At 45.5% G+C, this 22772-nt stretch overlaps 1 protein-coding gene across 1 annotated transcript in view; it reads right to left on the bottom strand.

The window, feature by feature from the left end:
* The window catches only part of LOC127585162 (uncharacterized), a 39433-nt gene that overhangs the window by 4046 nt on the left and 12615 nt on the right, over positions 1-22772 (bottom strand). Inside the window, exons 5-10 of the mRNA XM_052042377.1 lie at positions 16587-16659; positions 12808-12969; positions 7924-8094; positions 5585-5727; positions 4176-4305; positions 858-1021 (exon numbers count right to left, since the gene is read on the bottom strand). Of these exons, the coding sequence (XP_051898337.1) occupies positions 858-1021; positions 4176-4305; positions 5585-5727; positions 7924-8094; positions 12808-12969; positions 16587-16659 (843 nt within the window). The remainder of the gene's footprint in view (positions 1-857; positions 1022-4175; positions 4306-5584; positions 5728-7923; positions 8095-12807; positions 12970-16586; positions 16660-22772) is intronic.

The following is a 22772-nucleotide window of genomic DNA, read 5'->3' as shown; positions in this document are numbered from 1 at the left end:
GATGATTGATTTCATTTTTTTTTGGATTGACAACTGATTTCACTGCTTTGGTATAACCAGACTCACAGATCCTTGTTGTGAAATGCACAAATGGAATAAAACACTCGGTTTTCCAATGTAATCTGTTATTACTCCTCTTAAACTGGCTCCACCAATGGACAGGGGTGCAGCTCAGGATGAACTTGGCAGCTCGTGCACCAGTAGAGCAGAATTAGAGTGTGCTCGATGGTATAAAATGAGGGAGAGAGCAGCCCACCTTGCATCACTGCCTATTTTTGATTCAGTTGATCGGGCTGCCTGTTTATACGCGGTTCAGCCCAGTGTGACAGCTGTGTCTGTCTGTGAGTGCTGTAGAGAGGCTGGGTTGGGGCTCTTAGGGTTATGACAAGGCCAGGAATTTCAGGCTTGAGTTGAAGCATTTGAACTCTGGATTTAGGGAAAAAGAGGGACCAGGAAATATGTACCTCCTGGAAAGATCCATGTCTATTTGCAGTGTGGGAGGGATGGGTGGCTGTCTTTCAGATGAGATCATTGGCAGATTGTAAAGGATCCCAAGCACTCTTTGAAGGACAGCACAAGAGGTTTCAAGCATCTCAACCAATATTCATTAATCACCAGCATTGACACAGGGGTGGCCGCACAGTGGTCAAGTTACTGCATTGATCGGCAGAAGCCTGGATTCCTTGCCTGGAGGTACAAAGTTGAATCTTCCTGTGGCAGCGAGGGAACTTAAATAAATATTCCTGGGGAATTTGAATGCAAGGAAATCATCTATGTGACTGTACATACATCGCACAGACATGAATGTGAACACAAGCCAGCCTGCTGTAGAGCGTGTACCTTTCAGCTCCACTTACTTGGCACTGGTTACACAGAAAACCCTCGTGTCCATCTCGGGAAGCCGTGGTGTTGTGGCGGGGCAGGTCTTGCCTGTGGTCTCTGACCTCTCCAGAGGCTGTGAGCGAGTCTCACTCTCATGCCAGCCCTTTTCACTGCAAACTTTACTCACAGTACGGAGTGGCTGGGAAAGGAATAGCACACTCTGCATGTTAACCTTGTGAAAGATAGCTGAGAATGCAAGGGTTAACGACTGGCAATGTAAGGGTTAATGGTATGCTTCTCATTGTCAGTGGCTTCCCAGAGTAAAGAATGATCTCAGGCATGGGGTGATATTAGTTTTGTCTAGTTTTAATGCCAGGTGTAAGTGGGAAAGAAGTAGTTTTTTAGACATATCTTGTTATGCTAAAAACTTGATGTAAACAATTGCCTGTGTAAGTGTAACTTCCCACCTAGCTTTCCCATGAAAATGAGTATAAAGATACGCTGTAACCAAGTCTTCTTTGAGTGGGTATCAGTACAGAGCTACAGTTACACTGTTTACTCTTTCTCTGTATCCCTCACTCCCGCTAGCGAAAACTAATAAAACATTTATCATAAGTTCTTTGGTTCTGCTGTTGTCAGATTCATTACAGACCACGGGTGAACTTTGACAACCCAATAAAGCCCGCTCTTCAAAATCTACTCTCTGCTCTTTTGGGATTCTGGATGCATCATCTTTCCTTACTCTGCATCTTCAATCTTTCCCTGTTCTCTCCATCCCTCTTCTCCCCCTCAAAATTCACTTCCTCAAACCATCCAATTGAGATCATTTGGTAGTCTCAGAAATCCTAATCCGAAGGAGTCTGGCGTACCTAATCCTTCAGCAAGTAGGCACTACCCACTGACTGATGGACCTGCACCTGTACAGGTGACACCTTCCTTCAGTGACAAGGAGTTGGGTTACCAGACCTTTTACTGTCAGGTGGGAACTCCCAGCTTCAGAATGAGGTCCTGAAGAAGGGTCCTGACCCGAAACATTGACCGCCTGCTTTTCTCCACGGATGCTGCCTGGTCTGCTGAGTTCCTCCAGCATCATTGTGTTTTTCATTTGGAATGAGATGCTGAGGCACTGGATCACTACTCTGGGAGAATGATTTAGGAACTCTTGTTAGGAAAATACCCCAGCACAAGGTCGAAGGCCTGAAGCTGGCAGCTGAGGGCAACACCCGTGCTGGAGGCTCCCTTGGGTGCCCCCATGATACAGGTCATTTCAGACCACTGGAGTGCACTGCCCCTCATAAAATGGCTAAGTCCAACATGGAAATTGGAGGAAACAAACGAGAGAAAAATTCCAATAATCCGGCACCGCGCGGGACTTTGGTGATGCTGCACTAGTAGATTTCCTGACTACTGGATGTTATTCCTATTCATACCCCAAAATACTTTGAACTCACTTTTTTTTAAAAGTTGCTACACAGTATTATAATAAACTTTCCGGTTGAGAGAGTGTGGGAACTAGGATCACAATGAGTTGAAAGGGTGTGTGGGAACTGAAGCCCCAGTGCATGGAACAAGGGCCCCAGCGAATGGAAAGTGAATGCAGGAACTGGACCCTGATAATCTGTGAGTATGAGAAAGAGGGTAACGGTGAGTTGGAAGGGAGTGTGTCAAATATCATCTGGTGAGCCAGATGTTGAACCATTGGGATCTCCGAATGTTCCGATAGCAGAATATCTGAATTTTACAGTACACAGCAAACAAAGTAACTCATAAGCATCAGTTAACCCTGAGGTACTTTGTCCTTGCTTTGCCATTGTCCTGCCACTCCCCCAGATGGACCTACAAGGAATCCATCGTTCAGGGCCCTTTCTCTAAGAGATCTACCGCTGGTGAGTTTCAGGGACAGCCTCACCTCAGGGAGCTGCTTTGTGCATCCCATCAAGGTTTCCTCAGTTGAGAGTGCAGGGAAAAGTCAATCATCCAAAGTCTGTTTGGCACAAGGAGTTGGTTCCCATGAGGGCCAATCAGCCAAAGATTGTGGGTTCAAGTCTCATTCTAGAGACTTGAGCACGGAATCCAGCCTCACCCTTCTGGTACCTTCTTTTGGATGGGACATTAAACCAAAGAGCCACCTGCTCTGTCAGGTAGATGTGAAAGGCAGGAGCTGTTCTCTCATAGAGTCATACAGCACATAAACAGGCCCTTTGGCCCACCATATCCATCCTAACCATTGTACTTGCCTGTACTAGCCCCATTTACCCACATTTGGTCCATGGCCTTCTATGCGATTCAAGTGCTTGTCCAGATGTTTCCTAAATGTTGTGAGAGAACCTATCTCAACCACGCCCTTGGGTAGCGTATTCCAGATATTAATAAAATCATGATTTCAATGTACTATTTCTTTAAAAAAAGCACTCCTCTGCCCCTTCCACCTTTAAAGATTCCCTTTCTTTTATATTCATTCAAGGGACGTGGGCTTCACAGACTGAGCTAGCATTTAATTGCCCAAACTTAGTTGCCCTTGAGAAGGTGGTGGTGAGCTGCCTTCCTGAACCGCTGCAGTCCTTGAGATGTGGGTATTCCCACAATGCTGTAAGGGAGAGAGCTCCAGAGTTTTGACCCAGCGATGGTAAAGGAATGACAATATATTTCCAAGTCAGGATGATGTGTGGCTTGGGAGGGCAACTTCCAGGTGGTGGTGTTCCCCGTGCCTTTGCTGCCTTTGTCCTTTGAGCTGGTAGTGGTCGTAGGTTAGGAAGGTGCTGTCTACTGAGTGTTGGTGAGTTGCTGCAGTGCCTCCTGTAGATGGTACAAACTGCTGCTACTGTGTGTCGGTGGGTGGAGTGAGTATGAATGGTTGTGGATGGCCTGCTATGTCCTTTATAGTATTGAGCTTCCTGAGTGTTGTTGAAGCTGCACTAATTTAGGCAAGTGGAGAGTGTTCCATCACACTCCTGACTTGAGCCTCGTAGCTGGTGGGCAGGCTTTGGCGAGTTAGAAGGTGGGCTTGCTGCTGCAGCATTCCTAGCCTCCGACCTGCTCTTGTAGCTACATTGTGTACATGGCTACTTCAGTTTCTGTTTGCTTCAGTTTTCTTATTTCTTCAATGAACTGAAAACAGATCATTATGCCAAATATTTCTGCTAATGGGAGGTTGCTGTGCACAAATTGGCTATCTTTCAGAAACACTACGTTAACCAAAGCACGTTGATATATCCCAAGGTCATGAACGATGCTATATAAATGCAAGGCTTGCTCTGAAAATATTATTTAAAGGAACATTAGTGATATATAGAGTCAGAATGGGGAAACCTCACTGTATATAGTTCTCCCCTACACCTCCATCAACTCTGTACCTGTCCCAAGATCTGTTCACTTCCCATCAGCCCGACAGCAGCATGGGAACACATTGAGGCCAATCTACTTGGCCGTCCTTTCCTTATCGAGTTCTTCCTGCATGTGCCGATCTTACTTGTAGAGTCCAATCTAAAACCAAAAGCAAGATTGGGAAACAAGATTCACTTCAAGTAAAAAAAATTTCCATATTCCTGGTGAAATGCATCTTTTTGCGTTATTGAGAATGTGTTGGGGGCAGCCCAGAAGTGTCACCACTCTTCTGGCGCCAACGTAGCATGCCCACAGCTCCTAACCTGTGCATCTTTGGAATGTGGGAGAAAACTGGAGCACCCGGAGGAGACCCATGCAGACACACAGGGAGAACGTACAAACTCCTTACAGACAGTGGCAGGAATTGAACCTGGGTCGCTGGCGCTGTAATAGCATTACCCTAACCGCTACACCACCATGCACCATGTTAACTATTGTTCTTTTAGTTTACATAAAATGTCCAGCCTAACAAGTCACTGGGCCCCCGAGGACAATGATGATGCACCCTGACTTCACCTAACACCATCAGCATGTCCAACAATTCCATTCTCGTTCACAGTCACCATAAATGGATCAACCCTATTCACCAGAACCACTCTAGGTGATAGCGAGTACCACATTCCAGCTGCTCCAAGTTCCTCCCGAATTCTTTGAAGTCTTCCACTAGAATATAGCTGTGAAGGATTTTGAAAAAAAAATATTTCTAACAAGTTTCTGATGGGAAAAACACAAGAAAAAGCCTGGGAGAAGTTTTGAGAAGGAACTAAACTTTGGGATAACTGGTGTCTGTCTCTGTGTGCTGAAATATTGAGAGGTTTGATTTGAGCTATCACTTTTTTACTCCACATATTTGTTTGTATTATTGATTGCTTTTATTTCGTTCATTCATGGGATGCCAGTAATGCCAGCATTTGACTGTCTATTCCTGACAATCCCAGAGCAGTCAAGAGTCAACCACATTGGAGGGTCTGGATAGGCCAGACCAGGTACAAGCAGCAGACATCCTTCCCTGGAGGTTATTAATGAACCACATGAATTTTTACAACAGTTCTTGGTCACTATTTCTGAGACTGCATTTTTTTAAAAATTACACATTTATTTTACTACTTCATTTTAAACTCCCCAGCTGCTGTGGTGGGATTTGTACACATGTACCTGAATCAATGGTCCTACACTGCTAGGTCCAGTATCTTAACCCCAGAAGCACACCGGGCACCATCTCCCAAAGAGCCTTCAGATAGAGAGCATGTTGCCAAGACTTACACAGAGCTAGTTAAAGGGTAGCAGCTCTAGGCTTAACCTTCAGTACACCGCTCCATCTCTTCCCTCCGATCCTTATTAAATGGACCTGGTGTCCCGGGATTAACTCTCAATTTACCTTCTCTTCCATGAGATGACTGGCTTGATCAAGAAAATGCCCGACTGTGCTTCCACTTGTTTCAGTGTAGTGGTCAGTACCGCTGCTAGCTGCAGCCTCCGCTCTGAGTACATGGTGTTCACCTTGCGCCAGCACTGTGCTCTCTGAGGAGTAAATCAACTGCTTTAACTGTGTTGGGAAATTAGGCCTTTTCAATCATACTAACGTCAACCTACTGAGAGAGGTTGCTGCTCTGCTCAGTTTCATGTTACTACAAGTAGATTGAGTCCAACTTCCTGGGCAACTGACAATACGGCTCATTGTTATTTACTGAACAATTCTATAATGTACAGTACCTTCTAGACCCTAGTATTAGAGAAGCAGTTACCTCATTCTCTTTATTGAAAGGATGTAAGCATTAGATATTTATACCGTTTTCAGTCAAAGAGCCTAAGGCTAACAGAAGGGCTGAAGAGAGCAGTCTCCATGCGGAACATAATCACAGTTCAAAGACTGCTAATGCTAAGAATCTGTGCAGAACTGTTTGTGACAACTGAAAGGATACCTGTTTAAATTCAAGTAATGTTATCTGTTAATTTATAATCCCAAACTTGTTCTGGTGCAGCATTTATTCCAACACATTGACCTATCATCAGGAAGATTAAGGGCTCTCTGTCCAATACAAGGGCCCTACTATATGTACCTAGATACAGTGGTAGCTTGGAACTTATAAACATGCAACTGAAACAGCACCTCTAACATAGCGAAATGGAAGCATATTAAGAAGTTGCCATACTAAAAGATTTGTTGGGAAGCATGGAGACACAAGTGGGTAGGGATCAAATGTCCAGGAAAAGAACTGACAACCTCTGGGATAGTTTGAGAAGGAACAAACTTTGTTTACAGTGACAGGTATCCAGCCTCTCATATTGAAATAGGTTCATTATATTTTCTGATTACTTTGATGTTGTCATATATACCATATGTTTATCAATATTACTGAGTGCTTGGTATATCCTCTTTTTGCTTTACAGTTTAAATTCTCACCACAGATCATCCACCAGAAAGCTGTGCGGCTGATGGGGAGAATGGGAAAAGGGAAGTACACACAAGGCCAGGAGCAGAGGAGCAGTAGAGCTCAGGTGGGGTGGAGTGTGGAGGGGTGGAGGTGGTGCCAGGATGTAGCAGGAGAGGAGGAGTGTTATTGGTTATAGAGGAAAAGAGGAACAAGGCCAGGAAGGGATTAAAATGGGGGATTTTAAAATCTTAATGCGGGCTTCACATCATAAGATGTCCTACAGTTAGCAACAGTTTTGTTTAATAGCTGACAAAACATGCATTGGAATAAATTGAATTATTATAAGATAAGGGATAAGATATCTTTATTAGTCACATGTACATCGAAACACACAGTGAAATGCATCTCTTGCGTAGTGTTCTGGGGGCAGCCGCAAGTGTCACCACGCTTCCGGTGCCAACTTAGCATGCCCACAACTTCCTAACCCGTACGTCTTTGGAATGTGGGAGGAAACCTGAGCACCCGGAGGAAACCCACGCAGACACGGGGAGAATGTACAAACTCCTTACAGACAGTGGCCGGAATTGAACCAGGGTACAATAATACAAAATATTCACTGGTGTAAATAAGTCAGTCAGGTAGCAAAGCCCATGTCTTAAGCCTTGGCTAAAGTGATCATCAGGGGTAGTGGCAAGTGAGAGGATTTGTGTGAGCAGACATGTGACTCAGGCAGCAGAGGGAGGCGAAGGAGAAGGCTGCTGCAGGACCACAGATCAATTAGAAAGAAAATAACAATCACACTTAAATAAGGCAAAAGCCACACATGAAACCTTGTTGCATTAACACTGTTCATTCGCCCTGTTCATTCAGTTGAAGAATGTTTATTGTTAATTGATAATTGTTGTTTTAGATTTTGTCAGCTAACTTCCTGCCTCACCTAATTAATCAGCCTGTGTACCCATCTCCAATATCTTTATGACAATCATGTAAAAGTGTTCGATGAAAATTTAAAAAATCCTTTTTTAAATTCTACAGTGATTTCTCCAAGGTGCTCACTGCGACATCCAAGAGACAAAAATTAATTGCTTGAGACTGTAAGACAAATCTGGAGAGTTGGAAACTTTTCTATAATATATGCTATAAATAACCTGAATGAATACTGTCTGGGACGGAACTCAGGTTCTAAGCTCCATTAAATATTTCTCCCTCGTTGGATGCTGGGATTTTTGAAATGTTCTCAATAATGTTTTCACTTTACAGGTTCTGATTTTACATTGTGATATTCTGGTAGAACTTGAAGTGAAGTTCTGCCTCAAGTTTTCAGCCGCAACAAGCTTCTCACCTGCCTTTGTAGGCCTTCCATCTTTGTCACCACAGGCCGACGGTGTGGTTCCCCTACACTGGTCCTCCTCACAGCCTCCCAGCTCCTCACAAAGCTGCTGTAACTCTTCACCAGGCTAGACAATCGCTCTTGCTGCAGTTCCGCGTAGCTCTCCATCACTGCAGCAACATTCTGAAATCAGTGTTGGCAGGGCCAGGGGCGGAATTTATGGGGAAAGGAGAGGAAAGATTGTGATGAGAACAGAAAGGGAGGTCAAAGCTGTCCAGGACATTTCACTGGCACCCCATCTATGACTTTAAACATTCATTCACTTCATCACCAGTGCACTATGGCTGCTGTGGGTGCCGTGTAGCTATTCAACAACACTTCTTTGTAGCCTCTCTCCAACCCACAACATTTATCACTAGGAAGGAAAAAGGCAGCAGGTGTTAGGGATTATTCTGGAGTTATAAAATTATGGATAGCATAACTATGGATTAATTAAAATGAGAACCAGTCTTCAGGAAATAAAACCTGTTCACAATTTACCTTCAACTAATACATTAAGGCGATTGAAACCAATCATTAGGTGTGGGACATTCTGATTCTGTACCATTGAAACCATGCGGGGAAGACAATAGATGAATGTTGATTTAATTGGTGCTCATTGAAAACTTCAGGATGAGATCAGGGAAGGCGTTAAGTGGCACGGTAGCGTAGTGGTTAGCGTGATGCTATTATAGCGCCAGCGATCGGGGTTCGATTCCCGTCGCAGTCTGTAAGGAGTTTGTACGTTCTCCCCATGTCTGCATGGGTTTCCTCCGGGTGCTCTGGTTTCCTCCCACATTCCAAAGACGTATGGGTAGGTTAATATGGGTTTAAAATGGGTGGCGTGGACTCCTTGGGCCGGAAGGGCCTGTTACCACGCTGTAAATAAAATTTAAAAAAATTTTTTTAAAAAGTGACCATCTCCTGTATTAAAGCATGTTAAAGGCTACTTAATGCACAGTTCAGGACAGGTCTGTTTTGTCACTTAATATTCTGTCTAGTTGTATATTCAGGGAGTCATCCCTCAACACAGTGGCAAAAGGAGTATATTTTGGGTGTCTGGAATTTGAAGCCTACAGAACAGACACTGGTATTGAATATTCAAATTCATATTCGTATTCCTGATGAAGGGTCTTGGCCCGAAATGTCGACTGTTTATTTCCCTCCATGGATGCTGCCTGACCTGCTGAGTTCCTCCAGCACTTTTTGTGTATTGCTGTTGAATATTCAAAAGGATTCTGCTAGTTGGGATGTGTTACCATTGTAACTATGTAATTCTGCAAAGTTACCTGACTATATTCAAAATGTTAAAGTAGATGATTATAGCCATTGAAACTGTAGTTAATCATTTATTGTTATCTTTGTGTTTAAACAGTATAAAACATTGTAAGGAGAGTGAGATTCTCTTTGACTCTCTCTCCAGAAGATCTACTGTGTGAATAAAGATTTCTATATCTCCCAGTTACATCTTCCATGTGGCTCAGTTTAGTCAGTCACAACAGCAGCTATCCTGGAACACTGCCACCTACAGATTCCCCTCTAAGTCACACACCATTCTGACTCTGAAATATGTTGTCGTTCCTCCACCGTCACTGGGTCTAAATCCTGGAACCCAAGGTGTTGTGAGAGACACAAGAGGTCGCAGATGTTGTAACCTGGAGGTAGCAACAAAGGCTGGAAGGTGATAAGTGGAAGTACAAGAGGCTGAAGATCTGATAAATAGGGAAGGTGATAAATGGAACCAGATTAAGGGAGGGATGATGGGTAGATGGAGTCAGTTGTGGGAGGGGATAGGAGACCCAGAAGGTATAGTATGTGGGTGATTGGCAGATAGAAGCAAGAGGGGGAGTGGAATGAAACTTGGTGATGAGTGACAGACCTAGGGGAGAACCAGAAGAAGAGAGAAAGGAGCACAGGGAGTGTAGGTTACCCCCACCCTGCCCCCCACCTGGCTCCATCTACCCACATTTTTCTCTCCTCATCTGTCTCTACCTATCACCCGCCAGCCACTGTCTTCAGACTCCACCCCTCCCTCTCCTGGCTGCATTTGCTCATCATCTCCCTCCTCACCTGGTTCCACCTGTCGTCTGCCAGTCCCTGCCTCACCCCTCCCTCTCACCTCTTTATACTGGCTATCTCCCCTTTATACTCTCAGTCCTGATGCAGGGTCTCATCCTGAAAAGAGCTGGACATTGACTTCAGGAAGGGGGGGCAGTGCACGTGCTCCTGTCCACATCAATGATGCTGAGGTCAAGAGGATTGAGAGCTTCGAGTTCCTAGGAGTGAACATCACCAATAGCCTGTCCTGGTCCAACCACATAGACAACACAACAAAGAAAGCTCACCAGCGCCTCTACTTCCTTAGGAGGCTAAAGAAATTTTGCATGTCCCTGTCGACCCTCACTAACTTTTATTAGTGCACCAAAGACAGCATCCTATCCGGATGCAACACTGGTTGGTATGGCAACTGCTCTGCCCAGGACCGCAAGAAACTGCAGAGAGTTATGGACACAGTTCAGCACATCATGAAAACCAGCCTCCCCTCCATGGACCCTGTCTACACTTCTCACTGCCTTGGTAAATCAGGCAGCATAATCAAAGACACCACCCACCCCGGACATTCTCTCTTCTCCCCCTCCCATCAGGCAATAGATACAAAAGTCTGACAGCACGTACCACCAGGCTCAAGGACAGCTTCTATCCTGCCATTATAAAACTATTGAACAGTTCCCTAGTACAATAAAATGGGCTCTTGACCTCACAATCTACCTTGTTATGACCTTGCACGTTATTGTCTGCCTGCACTGCACTTTCTCTATAGCTGTGACACTTTATTCTGATCTCTGTTATTATTTTACCTTGTACTACCTCAATGCACTATGTAATGAACTGATCTGTACGAATGGTATGCAAGACAAGTTTTTCACTGTACCTCGGTACATGTGACAGTAATAAACCAATTCCAAAAGTCAACTATCCCTTTGCCTCCATAGATGCTGCTTGACTTGCTGAATTTCTCCAACAGGGAGAAATTGCTTTTAGCTCTTATGAGAGTACCTTCACCAGAACAACTGCAGTGATGTAAGGAGGGCAATGGAAATGGCCAGTGATATCTACATCAAATGAATTAAAAGTACTTAAGGGACAGAGGGAAGGATTTCAACCCTGCCCATCCACAGGAGACGCAATAGTTCGAATTTTCCAGGGTACTAAGCTTTTGAAAAGCCCCTCGCATCCCAGGCCTCTCGTGAGGCTACTGGGTCCATTCTATGAATATGCGTATTGTGACCCAGTGACATTGATACCATCAGGAAACAACTGTCCCCGTCCTATTACAGACACGAACTTACAGCCGTGGCCAGTTCTCCTTGGGTCATGAAGATGTAGGTCAGTGGCTGAAAATAATGGAAGCCTACATTGTATCCACAACCGGAGCAGAACACAGCTCCTGGCTGCATTCACTCTGCTAATGACTGGGTTATGGAGGGTAGCCTATCCCATAATTCAAAGCAGCAGAGAAACAGCTCTATCTGTGGCACTGCACTCAGGGAAAACATGTCAAACCAGGGCACCTCACCAATCGCTTTAAACATTTTCGTTCTTTTTTTTACATTAATGGGATTGAGCATTATTCTGATGTAAAATTGTGACTTTTCCTTTTACTCGAGATATTTAAGTAAACTGCAGACGTGCAGTGTGTAATGTCATACAAACCTAGCCCCACCGTGTGCCCCACAGTGTTTTCTGTCCTGCACAGGGCTGCCGGAGCAGAATGGGGCCATTGCAATAATATGCATCTGGGACATTATTGGCCCTGGAGTAGACATTACAGAATACCTGGGCCTGTTTGCTTTGGGGCCCATTTGTAAACAAAAGCAACTGTAGATGTACAAATAAAAACAAAATGCTGGAAACACCCAGTAGATCAAGCAGTATCTGTGGAGAGAGGACCAGAAATAGCATTGCAGGTTCGAGACCTGCTGTTTCCACAGATGCTGCCTGACCTGCTGAATGTTTTCAGCATTTTCTGTTTTGATTTCAGATCTTCAGCAACTGCAGGGTTTTATTTGGAGTCAGAACAGATGTGGGACCTCAAACCAACAACCAGTCTGCTGGAGGAACTCAGCGGGTTGAGCAGCATCTGTGGGAGGAAAGGAGTTGTCGACATTTCAGGTCAAAATCCTGCATCAGGACTGATGCAGAGCTGATACAGGGTTTCAACCCAAAACACCAACAATTCCTTTCTGTCCCCCAGATGCTGCCCGACCTGCTGAGTTCCTCCAGAAGATTGGTTGTTGCTCCAGATTCCAAGATCTGCAGTCACTTGTGTCTCCTCTGGGACCTAAACTGAGCACCCATGAGGTACTGAACTAATGTTCCAGGTCAGTGCCCCTCATCAGACCTGACATGTACCATTAACTCTATGACACAAGAGATTCTGCAGATGCTGGAAATCTGGTGCAACACACACAAAATGCTGTAGGAACTCAGCAGGTCAGGCAGCATCTATGGAGGGAAATGAACAGTTGACGTTTGGGACTGAGACCCTTCATCAGTCCAGATGAAGGATCTTGACCCAAAACGTCGACAGTTCATTCTCCTCCATAGATGCTGCCTGACCTGCTGAGTTCCTCCAGTATTTTGTGTGTGTTACTCCATGAACTCTATTCCTCTTTCCACAGATGCTGCCTAACCCGCCGAGTGTTTTCAGCATTATCTTTTTAATTTCAGATTTCCAGAGTCTGCAGGCTTTTAGATTTCCGTTCACCGTAGATGGCTGTAGATTTGGTCGGGCTCCTTTCCTAGTCTGCCTGCTGGACCACCTGGCATCAAGAAGAGTTGTCAATCCCCGCTCACCTCGTAAGTGTTTTTTGGGAGTCGGCCACAAACCAGGCCCTGACGCAGAGCCTTCAGATTCCGCTCCAGGTCCAGCCGAGTAAAGAAAACGGTGGTGTGGTCAGGGAAGTTGTGAGTGGGTCCAAAGTTCTCTGGTGTGGAATGGTGGTGTCTCTGTTCCTCCTGCAATGAGGAAAAACAAACACAAAGGATGAGGAGCAGTGCGCTAAACATCTCCCCCAATCACTCACTGAAGTAGTGCACACCCATTGAGATCCAAGAAGGAAACAGGAGGAAACCTTTCAACCTCTAGAACCTATTCTAATGTTCAATTGAAGAATTATTATGCGAGGGGAGGCCCTTCAGCCCATTGACTCTATGTTTGCACTTCTACCCTATTTATCCACTAACCCTGCAAGATTGGTGGTTCAGCGGGTAGTGCTGCTGCCTCACAGCTCCAGCAACCTGTGTTCGATTCTGACCTCAGATACTGCCAGTGTAGAGTTTGCATGTTCTCCCCTGGGTGTGTTTCCCCTGGGTGCTCTGGTTACCTACCACATCCCAAAAATGCAATGGTAGGTTACTTGGCCACTGGAGGTTACCTCTAGAGCAGCTGAGTGCAAAGGAATCAAAGCAGAGTTGACGAACGGGTGTGAGAGGGATTACTTACCCTGGTACAAGGGGGGAGTGGGAATGACAGCATTGTCCTGACAGGAGCTAGTATAGGCATGATGGTCTGAATGGCCACCTTTTGTGCTGTAATGAGTAACACACATCCAACAAACATCTCATTTCTGAAAATTACAGATGACCTCTGTTATTCACAGCATTTTGGGAGCGAGTGTTCCTGATTTCCATGACCCCTGGAATAAAGAATGTTTCCTGATTTCACTCCAAATTTGGTGCCTTTGATTCCCAGTCTATGCAAGTTGTTTCTGTTTGTCTCCTGGCTCAACTCCTTCCAATGTGGTAAGTGCTGGTTTTGTTAGTTGATGCAATGGTGGGATTCCAAGCCCAAAAAATCAAGGTCAGTGAGTGGTGACGGGCACCATCAGCCACAACAGCGGGGATGTGGACATCTGAACTAAAAGCAAAAAATGCTGGAGATACTTAGCAGGTCAGGCAGCATCTGTGGGAAGAGAAACAGGGTTTACATCTCAGATCAATGACCTCTCAGCTGTTCCAATGAAAGATCATTCACCTGAACTTTCTCTCCCTCTATTGACGCCGCCCAGCCTGCTGAGCATTTCCTACATATTTTGTTTCTATCTCCCCCATTCCGCTGTAAATTGCACTTCACCCTGACCTGCAAATGTAATGATTCCTTCTTGCTGCTGGAAGTCCCAGTGATGGCACTTCTGAGGCTGAGCGTGTGTTAGAAGGCTGTCACACTCACTACTTTACTCCACTTCCAAAGGGCCTCCCTGCCCGCTAAGCAAGGCTTTTCTTTGCTGCTCCTGATTTCAGCTTTATCATATTTGGAGACCTTACAGCCACTTTACTGATTGTGCATCTAAAGCCCAACAAGCCCTCAGAACACTTTTGGGGGTCTAAGCACGTTGTAGTCAGCAACGTGCATGGACTAACACACAATCAGTAGACACTCCAGCCTCAGAACATGATGACAGGAGTTCCTCAGGGCAGTGTCTTCAGCCCAACCACATTCAGCTGCTTCAACAATGACCTTCCCTGTTTGATGAAGTTAGATCTTCTTTGATGATCGCAGAATGTTCAATTTCATTTGCAACTCCTCAGTAAATGAAGCAGCCGTTGCCTGCATGCAGCAAGGGCTGATACACAGCAACAGTTATGTCCCACAAATTCTAGGCAATGACTATCTCCAATAAGTAAGAGTCCAACCACATCTACCTGATATTCAGCAGCATCACCATTGCTGTCCCTATGTCCTGCAGGTCACCACTGCCCAGAAACACAACAGATCAAACACTCCCCCTCTCGTCTTTATACTGGCCGTCTCCCCTCTCCACTCTCAGTACTGATGCAGGGTTTTGACCCAAAAAGTCAACAATTCCTGCTAGACCCATTGCGCTCCTCCAGCAGATTGTTTGTTGCTCCAGATTCCAGCATCTGCAGTCTCTTGTATCCCGTGATCAAACGCAAATACTGTGGCCATTAGAGCAGGACAGAGGCAGGTATCCTGCTTTGAGCAACTCACCCCCTGACTTCCCAAAGCTCTTCCACTGTCTGCAAAGCACAAGTCAGGGGTACGAGAGAATACTCTCCACTTGCTTGAATGTATGTAACTCCAACAACCCAACACCATCCAGGACAAAAAACAACAAGATGGTCAACGTTTCAGGTCAGGACCCTTCTTCAGGACCAGTCCAGTCTGCTTTTCTCCATGGATGCTACCTGACCTACTAAGTTCCTCCAGCATCTTGTTGCTTTTTCATCTAGATTCCAGCATCTGCAGTTCTTTGTTTCTCTAGTATTACTGCTCCACTGTGAAGTCTCTCCAAGGATTCCCACTTTGAAGAAGTTTTCTTCCTCTCTTCGACAGGAGTTTCGTGAGTCCCTCTCTCACTGCTCCCCCTCTGTGATCTCCTCTGCTCTCTGGCGAGTCCCGACCCGAAACGTTGGCCGTCTGCTTTTCTCCACGGATGCTGCCTGGTCTGCTGAGCTCCACCAGCATCTTGTTGTTTTTTCATCTCGGTTCCAGCATCTGCGGTCCTTTGTTTCTCACCATCCAGGATAAAGCAGTCCACTTGATAAGCATACCATCCACCACCCTAAACCGTGGCTGCAGTGTGTACCATCTACAACATGCACATTGCAACATGCAAGCTCTTCCCAGCCAGGACAAGGGAACACCACCACCGGCAGATTGTACTCCAGGTCATGTCTCATCCTAACATGGAAATGTTTCACTACTATCGTTGGGTTTAAATCCTTTCCCTGTCCAACCAGCATAAAGGTCTGGATCGGAAGGACTGCAGTGGTTCAAGATGCTGGTCCACCATCTACTTCTCAAGGACTATTAGACAACGCTAGCCCTGCCAGTCTCGACGTGAAGAAATTTCAAAGGTCGCTGTTTCTGTGGTGATCCATTAACCTTGGTTTGCTGATTTGAAGTAGATGCATTAATGTGATTTTGCCACCACCCTCCTTATTTTATCCTCTCCCTGTTCCCAGCTGGGTTTCACATCACTCCTCCAGAACAAGAACTGAGTTCCCCCGGTCCTCACCTTCCACCCCACCAGCCTCCACAGTCAGTGGATCATCCTCCGCAGTTTCCGCCAGCTCCAGCAAGATTCCACCACCAGACACATATTCCCTTCCCCTCCCCTTTCAGCATTTCAAAGGCGACTCCCTGGTCTGTTCTTCCATGCCCACCTTCCACTTCCCACCATACGGAATCTTCCTGTGCAAATACGGTCTTTCCAGGTGAATCAGCGATTGACTTGCACTGCTTCCAAACTAGTGTTCACAACATGGTCTTCTCAACACTCAGCATCAGCACTCAGTCACTTGAGTGACCCTGAGTATTGAATTCTTAGGTAGGTTGCTCCTTCTTTGTGAGAAATGGCCATTTTAGTCTGCCATTCTTTTTCTATTTTTTTTTTCTATGATCTGGCTGCCCAGAAGCTTTACCTTACCTTAACTGTTCCTTAACTGTCCCGTTATTTCACCCTGTCACGGACACCTGTGTTTCCTTGCCCTCCCTCCCTCCCTCCCTCCCTCCTTCTCTGCCATCCAGACTATTTCTCCTTTCTCAGTTCTGACATAGGGTCCCGGATCTGAAACATTAACCGTTTCTCTCTCCAGAGATGCTACCTGACCTGCTGAGTATTTCCAGCATCTGCTGTTTTTTCTTCTGTGTCCACGTGTTGCTTGTTCTGTCCTTGATGGAGCCTATGAGACACAGGGCACAAGTCAAGTTGAGTTTATTGCCATGTGCACAAGTACGGTGAGGTACGGGTACAATGAAAAACTTGCTTGCAGCAGCATCACAAGCACATAGCTTCAGACAACACACAGAACATAATTTATACATATATTATACAAGACAGTCAAGAAAAAACTGTGTAAAACAAGACATTAGTGCAAAAAATAACCACAATCAAAGACAAGTCCATGGTAGTGCAAGAGGTGGTCCATAGTGTTCCATTGCTGAGGTAGGATTAGGGTCGTGCAGGTCAGTTCAAGGATTGATGGTTCAGGAACCTATTGGTTGTAGGAAACATACTCATTAGAACAGAAAGAGCTACAGTCACTTACTTCGGAAGAGCTGGGGAAGTGAATTGTAATGTTTAGCACTAAGGGGTTTTAACGCTTAGGTCAACAGGAGTAAAGTCCACCTGACTGTTTGGACGGCACATTAAAACTGAAAGCCAGGTTAGGTAAAAGTAAAAAGTTCCATGGCAGTACTTTCTGAAGAGATAGGAGAGTTCTCCCTGTATTTTGTCCAACATTCATCCATAACAATACACCAGCAGAGCTGCTCTGGGGCTGTCATCTCTTTCCTTGTCTGTGAGACCTCACCATATCGAAGTAGCTGTTGTCTTCAAAGCAAAAGAGAATGTGCTTCAAAATTCGATTAGCTGCTGGGATAGTCTGAGAGCGTAAGAAAGTGCTATGTAAATGAGTTAAGGCATAATTAAAGACATGGAATTGTGAACTGGGTGAGGGTTTGGAGAACGGCTCTGTTTTTATTGTTTCAAGGGAGAATACAGTTTTGGTAACACCATGTCCTGCAAATTTGATCTTGTTGAATAAGTTCTACCTTTACAGAGGATCAGAACACTAGGGTACACATTCTAGTGGTGGATTAACATTTTCATTCAGGGAATTTGAGAAGATAATTGCTGAGATATCAAGATAAATGGTTTATGATTAGTTCCCTGAAAAGAACTTCTGCATTCGTGACTAATGCAAATAAACATTTCAGCTGAAAGTCTTTTTTAGTTGTTCACTTTCCCAGATGTGGGCACTGCTGCTATGGCCAGAATTTATTTCCTGTCCTCACTTGTCCTTAGGAAGGTGGTGATGAGGCTTCTTCACTGGAACCTTTCTTAGTATTTCCAAGTCTGCTGATGATATTGAACCAGGCGGGACTGCGACTACAGAGGAGGATGTCAAGAGGTTTTGGGAGAGATGTGGACAAGCTGAGTGAGTCAGCAAGAACATGGTAGATGGGATGTAATGTGGAAAAATAAGAGGTCATCCACTTTAGCGTACAGAGTATTTGTTAAGTAGTGAAGAGATTGTGTAGCTTGATGTACAAAAGGATCAGTGTGTTCTTGTACGTAGTCACAAGAAGGCTGCCACACAAGTGCAGCAAGCGATTAGGACAAATGGTATATTTGTCTTTGTCACAAGAGGGTTCAATTACAGGATTAAAGAAATCTTATTGCATTTGTACAAGGCCTTGATGAGACTGCACCTGGAGAATTGTGTAGTTTAGTCTCCTTATCTAATAAAGGATGTACCTGCCTTAGAGGGAGTGCAGTGAAGTTTCACTAGACTGGTTCCAGGGATGGCAGGTTTGCTGTCTGAGGAGAGATTAAGTACACTGGGATTGTATTCTTTTAAAGGAATGAGAGGAGAAATTTACAGAATTCTTTAAGAGCTTGACAGGCTAGGCACAGGGAGGATGTTCCTGTGGTAGAGGTGTCTAGGACTAGGGGCACAATTTGAGAATAAAGGGTAGGCCATAGGGGACTGAGGTGAGGAGAAGTTTCTTCACAAAGAGGGTGGTGAACCTTTGCACTCCTCTACTCTGGAGCACCGTTTATAGTTTATGGTAATGGGACACATTACAATAAACTATTCAAAATGATGGATTGAAAGTTTCAGGGCACTGAGGGAATCAAGGAATAAGGGGATAGTGCAGGAAACTGGTGTGAAGGTAGAAGATCAGCGGTGAACTTGATGAATGGTGGAGCAGGTTCAATGAGCAATTTGGCCTGCTCCTGCTCCCGATTCCTATGTTCTGGTAAAGGTGCTCCACAGTAAAGAGTAGGAATTTCCAGAGTTAGACCCAACAACATAGCGGAATGGCAGCATATTTCCAAATCCGGATTGTGTGCGACTTGGAGTGGAATCTGCAGGTGATGGGGTTCATGTGTGCCTGCTGCCTTAGTCCTCCATGGTGGTAGACATCTGGTGTCTGGGAGGTGCCATCAGTGGAACCAAGGCAATTAACTGCAGGGCATTTTGCAGATGGGACACATTACCAGTGGAGTGCCAGTGGTGGCAGGAGTGAATGTTTTGGGTAGCTGATGAGGTACCAGTCAAGCAGGCTGATACGTCCTGGATGGTGGTGAGCTTCCTGAGAGTTGTTGGTGCTGCACTGACCAAGTGGAGAGTATCTCATTGCACTCCTGGCTCATGCCTTGTTGATTGAGGAATGGCTTTGGGGTGTCAGGTGAAACACTGACTGCAAGGCACCTACCCTTTGACCTGCTGTGAATGCCACTTGATAGCACACAGCACTTTAACCAAATGCATTGGGAGTGCTTCACATGCTGGCCCTACCACCATTGAGGACAGGGTTATCCTTGGGTCCTCCTCCCTCCGTTAGTTGTTAATTGCTCACTGCCATTCATGACTACATGTGGCAGAACCTCAGTGTTTTGATCAGTTTCTCTGACTGTGGTATCACTTGGCTCTCTTCCTTACACCGGAGGCTTGCACAAGTGCATAACTCCACTAGAACAGAAATATTTTGATGCAGTCGGCAGAGCCACTGGCTCACAGCACCAGAGACCAGGGTTCGATCCTGATCTCCAGTGCTGTCTATGTGGAGTTTGCACATTCTTGCTGTGACTGGGTGTGGGTTTCCCCTGGGTGCTCCTACTTCCAAAGACATAGAGGTTGGTTAGTTAATTGGCCATTGTAAATGGCCCCTAGTGTGTAGGTGAATGGTAGAATCTGGGGGGAGTTGATGAGATGGCAGGGAGAATAAAATGTAGATGCCACGGTCAAGAAAGCTCGCCAATGCATCTACTTCCTCAGGAGGCTTTGACTCTCCTTTGACTCTCACCAACTTTTACAGATGCACCACAGAAAGCATCCTATCTGGATGTATCATGGCTTGGTACGGCAACTGCTCTGCCCAGGACGGCAAGGAACTGCAGACATTTGTGGACACAGCCCAGCGCGTCACAGACACCAGCCTCCCCTCCTTGGACTCTGTCTTTACCTCTCGTTGTCTTGGTGAAGCAGCCAGCATAATCAAAGACCCCACCCACCTGGGACATTCTCTCTTCTCTCCTCTTCCATCCAGTAGAAGATACAGGAGCCTGAGGGCACGTACCACCAGACTTAAGGACAGCTTCTACCCCACCGTGATAAGACTATTGAACAGTTCCCTTATACAATGAGATGGACTCTGACCTCACGATCTACCTTGTTGTGACCTTGCACCTTTTTGCACTGCATCTTCTCTGTAGCTGTGACACTTTACTCTGTACTGTTATTGTTTTTACCTGTACTACCTCAGTGTAACTGCACTGTGTAATGAATTGACCTGTACGATCGGTATGCAAGACAAGTTTTTCACTGTACCTCGGTACAAGTGGCAATAATAAACCAATACCAATACCAATGTAGGATTAGTGTAAATGAGTGGTGGTTGGTCAATATGGACTCAGTGGGCCTGTTTCCATGCTGTATGTTTCTATGACTCTATGATTTATTCACCAAAATGTAGGATTTTATTTATTTAAATCAAAGACCAAGATATACGAAATAACTTATCAATATCCTTTACTTTTTTACCTGGTATATAGCAAAGTTAAAATAAGCAGAGTTAAATTCAGGACTTTTATTCAGAACTTGCTTCCAAAAGTTGCCACTGAATGCTGTTAATTACTTGATGCTTCCAAAGTTGAGTTAACAAGTGAAGAGGTATCACTAAAGCAGCCTTGCATGGCTTGAACATGCGGGAGAGCCCTTTCTTGTGATTCTCTCCACAGATACTCCCACACTCAGCTCCCCCGCTGGAGCTACCTCCCGGAGTTGTGGAAGAATTCCTGATGTACAAAGACCACCTGGAGAGTTCAGGGGGTTTTCCTAAATGGAAGAAATCTGGATTGCTCTCACTGTCCCTAACGCCGGCTTCCCTGTGGTTGTTTATCCAACTTCCATTGACATAACCAAAGAGAAGAGGGGCAGAGTTTACCTTCTGCAAATTCCAGCACATTCCATGTGTGACCCTCTTGTTATTGATCATTAACATGACCTGCAGTTGGAGACACAATGCCTGCTGGAACTGGTTACTGTTTGGTCTCTAAACTGGAGCCGAGTGACAAAGGCCAGTGTTGAGAGTTGCCTTATTGGTGGATTTAATCATTTACTTGCACTTTACTATCATTTGTCTGCCTTTACTCTGTTCCAGCTTGTACAAGTCACCTCATTCTGTGGCGTCACAGATAGACAGGATGGTGAAGAAGGCATTTGGCACACTGGCCTTCAGTCAGCTCACTGACTGTAGGAGTTGGGATGTTACATTGCAGTTGTGCAAGACATTGGCGTTGCCTGGAGTACTGTGTCCAGTTGTGGTTACCTTGTTATAGGAAAGATGTCATTAAGCTGGAAAGAGTGCAGAGAAGATGTACGAGTTATAGGGACTCAAGGGACTGAGTTATAGGGAGAGGTTGGACGGGCTAGGACTTTATTCCTTGGCGTGTAGGAGGCTGAGGGGGTGACCTTATAGAGGTGTATAAAATACTGAGGGGCAGAGATAAGACGAATGCACACAGCCTTTTTTCCCAGGGAAAGGGAATCAAAACCAAGAGGGCATAGGTTTAAGGTGAGAAGAGAAAGATTTAAAAGGGACCCAAGGTGAAACTTCGTCACCCAGAGGGCAGTGCGTATATGGAACGAGCTGCCAGAGGAAGTGATTGAGGCAGGTACAATAACAACATTTAAAAGATACTTGGACAGGTACATGGATAGGAAAGGTTTAGAGGGATATGGGTCAAATGCAGGCAAATTGGACCAGCTTAGATGGGCATCTTAGTTGGCAGTTGGGCTGAAGGACCTGTTTCTGTGCTCTATGACACTATTCAGGCCCTGTACAGGGCCAATGGACTCGTACATTAGTTCCCACCACATGTAGTCGACCAATGTTGTGAATTCTGGTGGTTTGCCTTTCCCAAAAGATCATGTTATCCCATGTGATGACCTTTGAGCTGACCATGTCCAGAAGGTGTTGGTCAGCTCAGAATGTCCCTTCAGGAGAAGGACACCATGTATCCTGTAGGATAGCTTCCCAAGTAGACTGTCAATGCCATTTGGAAGAATATCGCATTGCCAGAACTCACCAAAAAACACCAAGACCTCGCTTGGCCGGTAGTGGGAGGGGCCCTCCCTGTCAGATCCTTCCTGCAAGGTTGGAGTCTCACTCCCAACACACACTGCCCTCGAGGTGGATGTGGTACAATGAGATGATTGTCCATCTCTCCGCGGACTGCACATTTACCGAAAAGGTCTGGAGAAGGATGTCTCGGTTCACCCCAAGCAGCTGCGTAACAGAGGACTCTCTGAACTAGGTGCTGTTCCCAGGGGCACACACCGAGACAAGTATCAACCGCTGCTGAAAGATCATCAACTTGGTGACAGATGCACTCGGGACTGCCCAAAACCTCTTGGTCTTCCAGCACAGCGAGGTGTCCATGAGGGAACGCTGCTGCCAGGGACATCGTAGGGGGCAGGAGTACGTGCTGAGGGATACACTGAAGCTTGGTGCAACCAACGCAAAGGCTTTATGGGGAAGGACCATAGTCTTGGGCCCATCTACTACCAGACTCTGAGGGGCTGGTCCTGTGTAACAGCCTCTCAAACGCTTCATGAGTGCATTGTTTAAGGAGAAAACGTGAATAGCATTTGATGCACTGTAAGGGAATATATTGAACTGATGGTAGAATGAAAGGCATGTCCCAACTGTATTTACTGTAGAATAAATAGTACAATTTTTGGAGATATGACCACATACTTGTGTGAGTGTTTTAGATGGACCA

This window comes from Pristis pectinata, chromosome 32 (genome assembly GCF_009764475.1).
Source record: "Pristis pectinata isolate sPriPec2 chromosome 32, sPriPec2.1.pri, whole genome shotgun sequence".
Taxonomy (NCBI): Eukaryota; Metazoa; Chordata; class Chondrichthyes; order Rhinopristiformes; family Pristidae; genus Pristis; species Pristis pectinata.
This window is presented reverse-complemented; position numbering and strand designations above follow the sequence as displayed.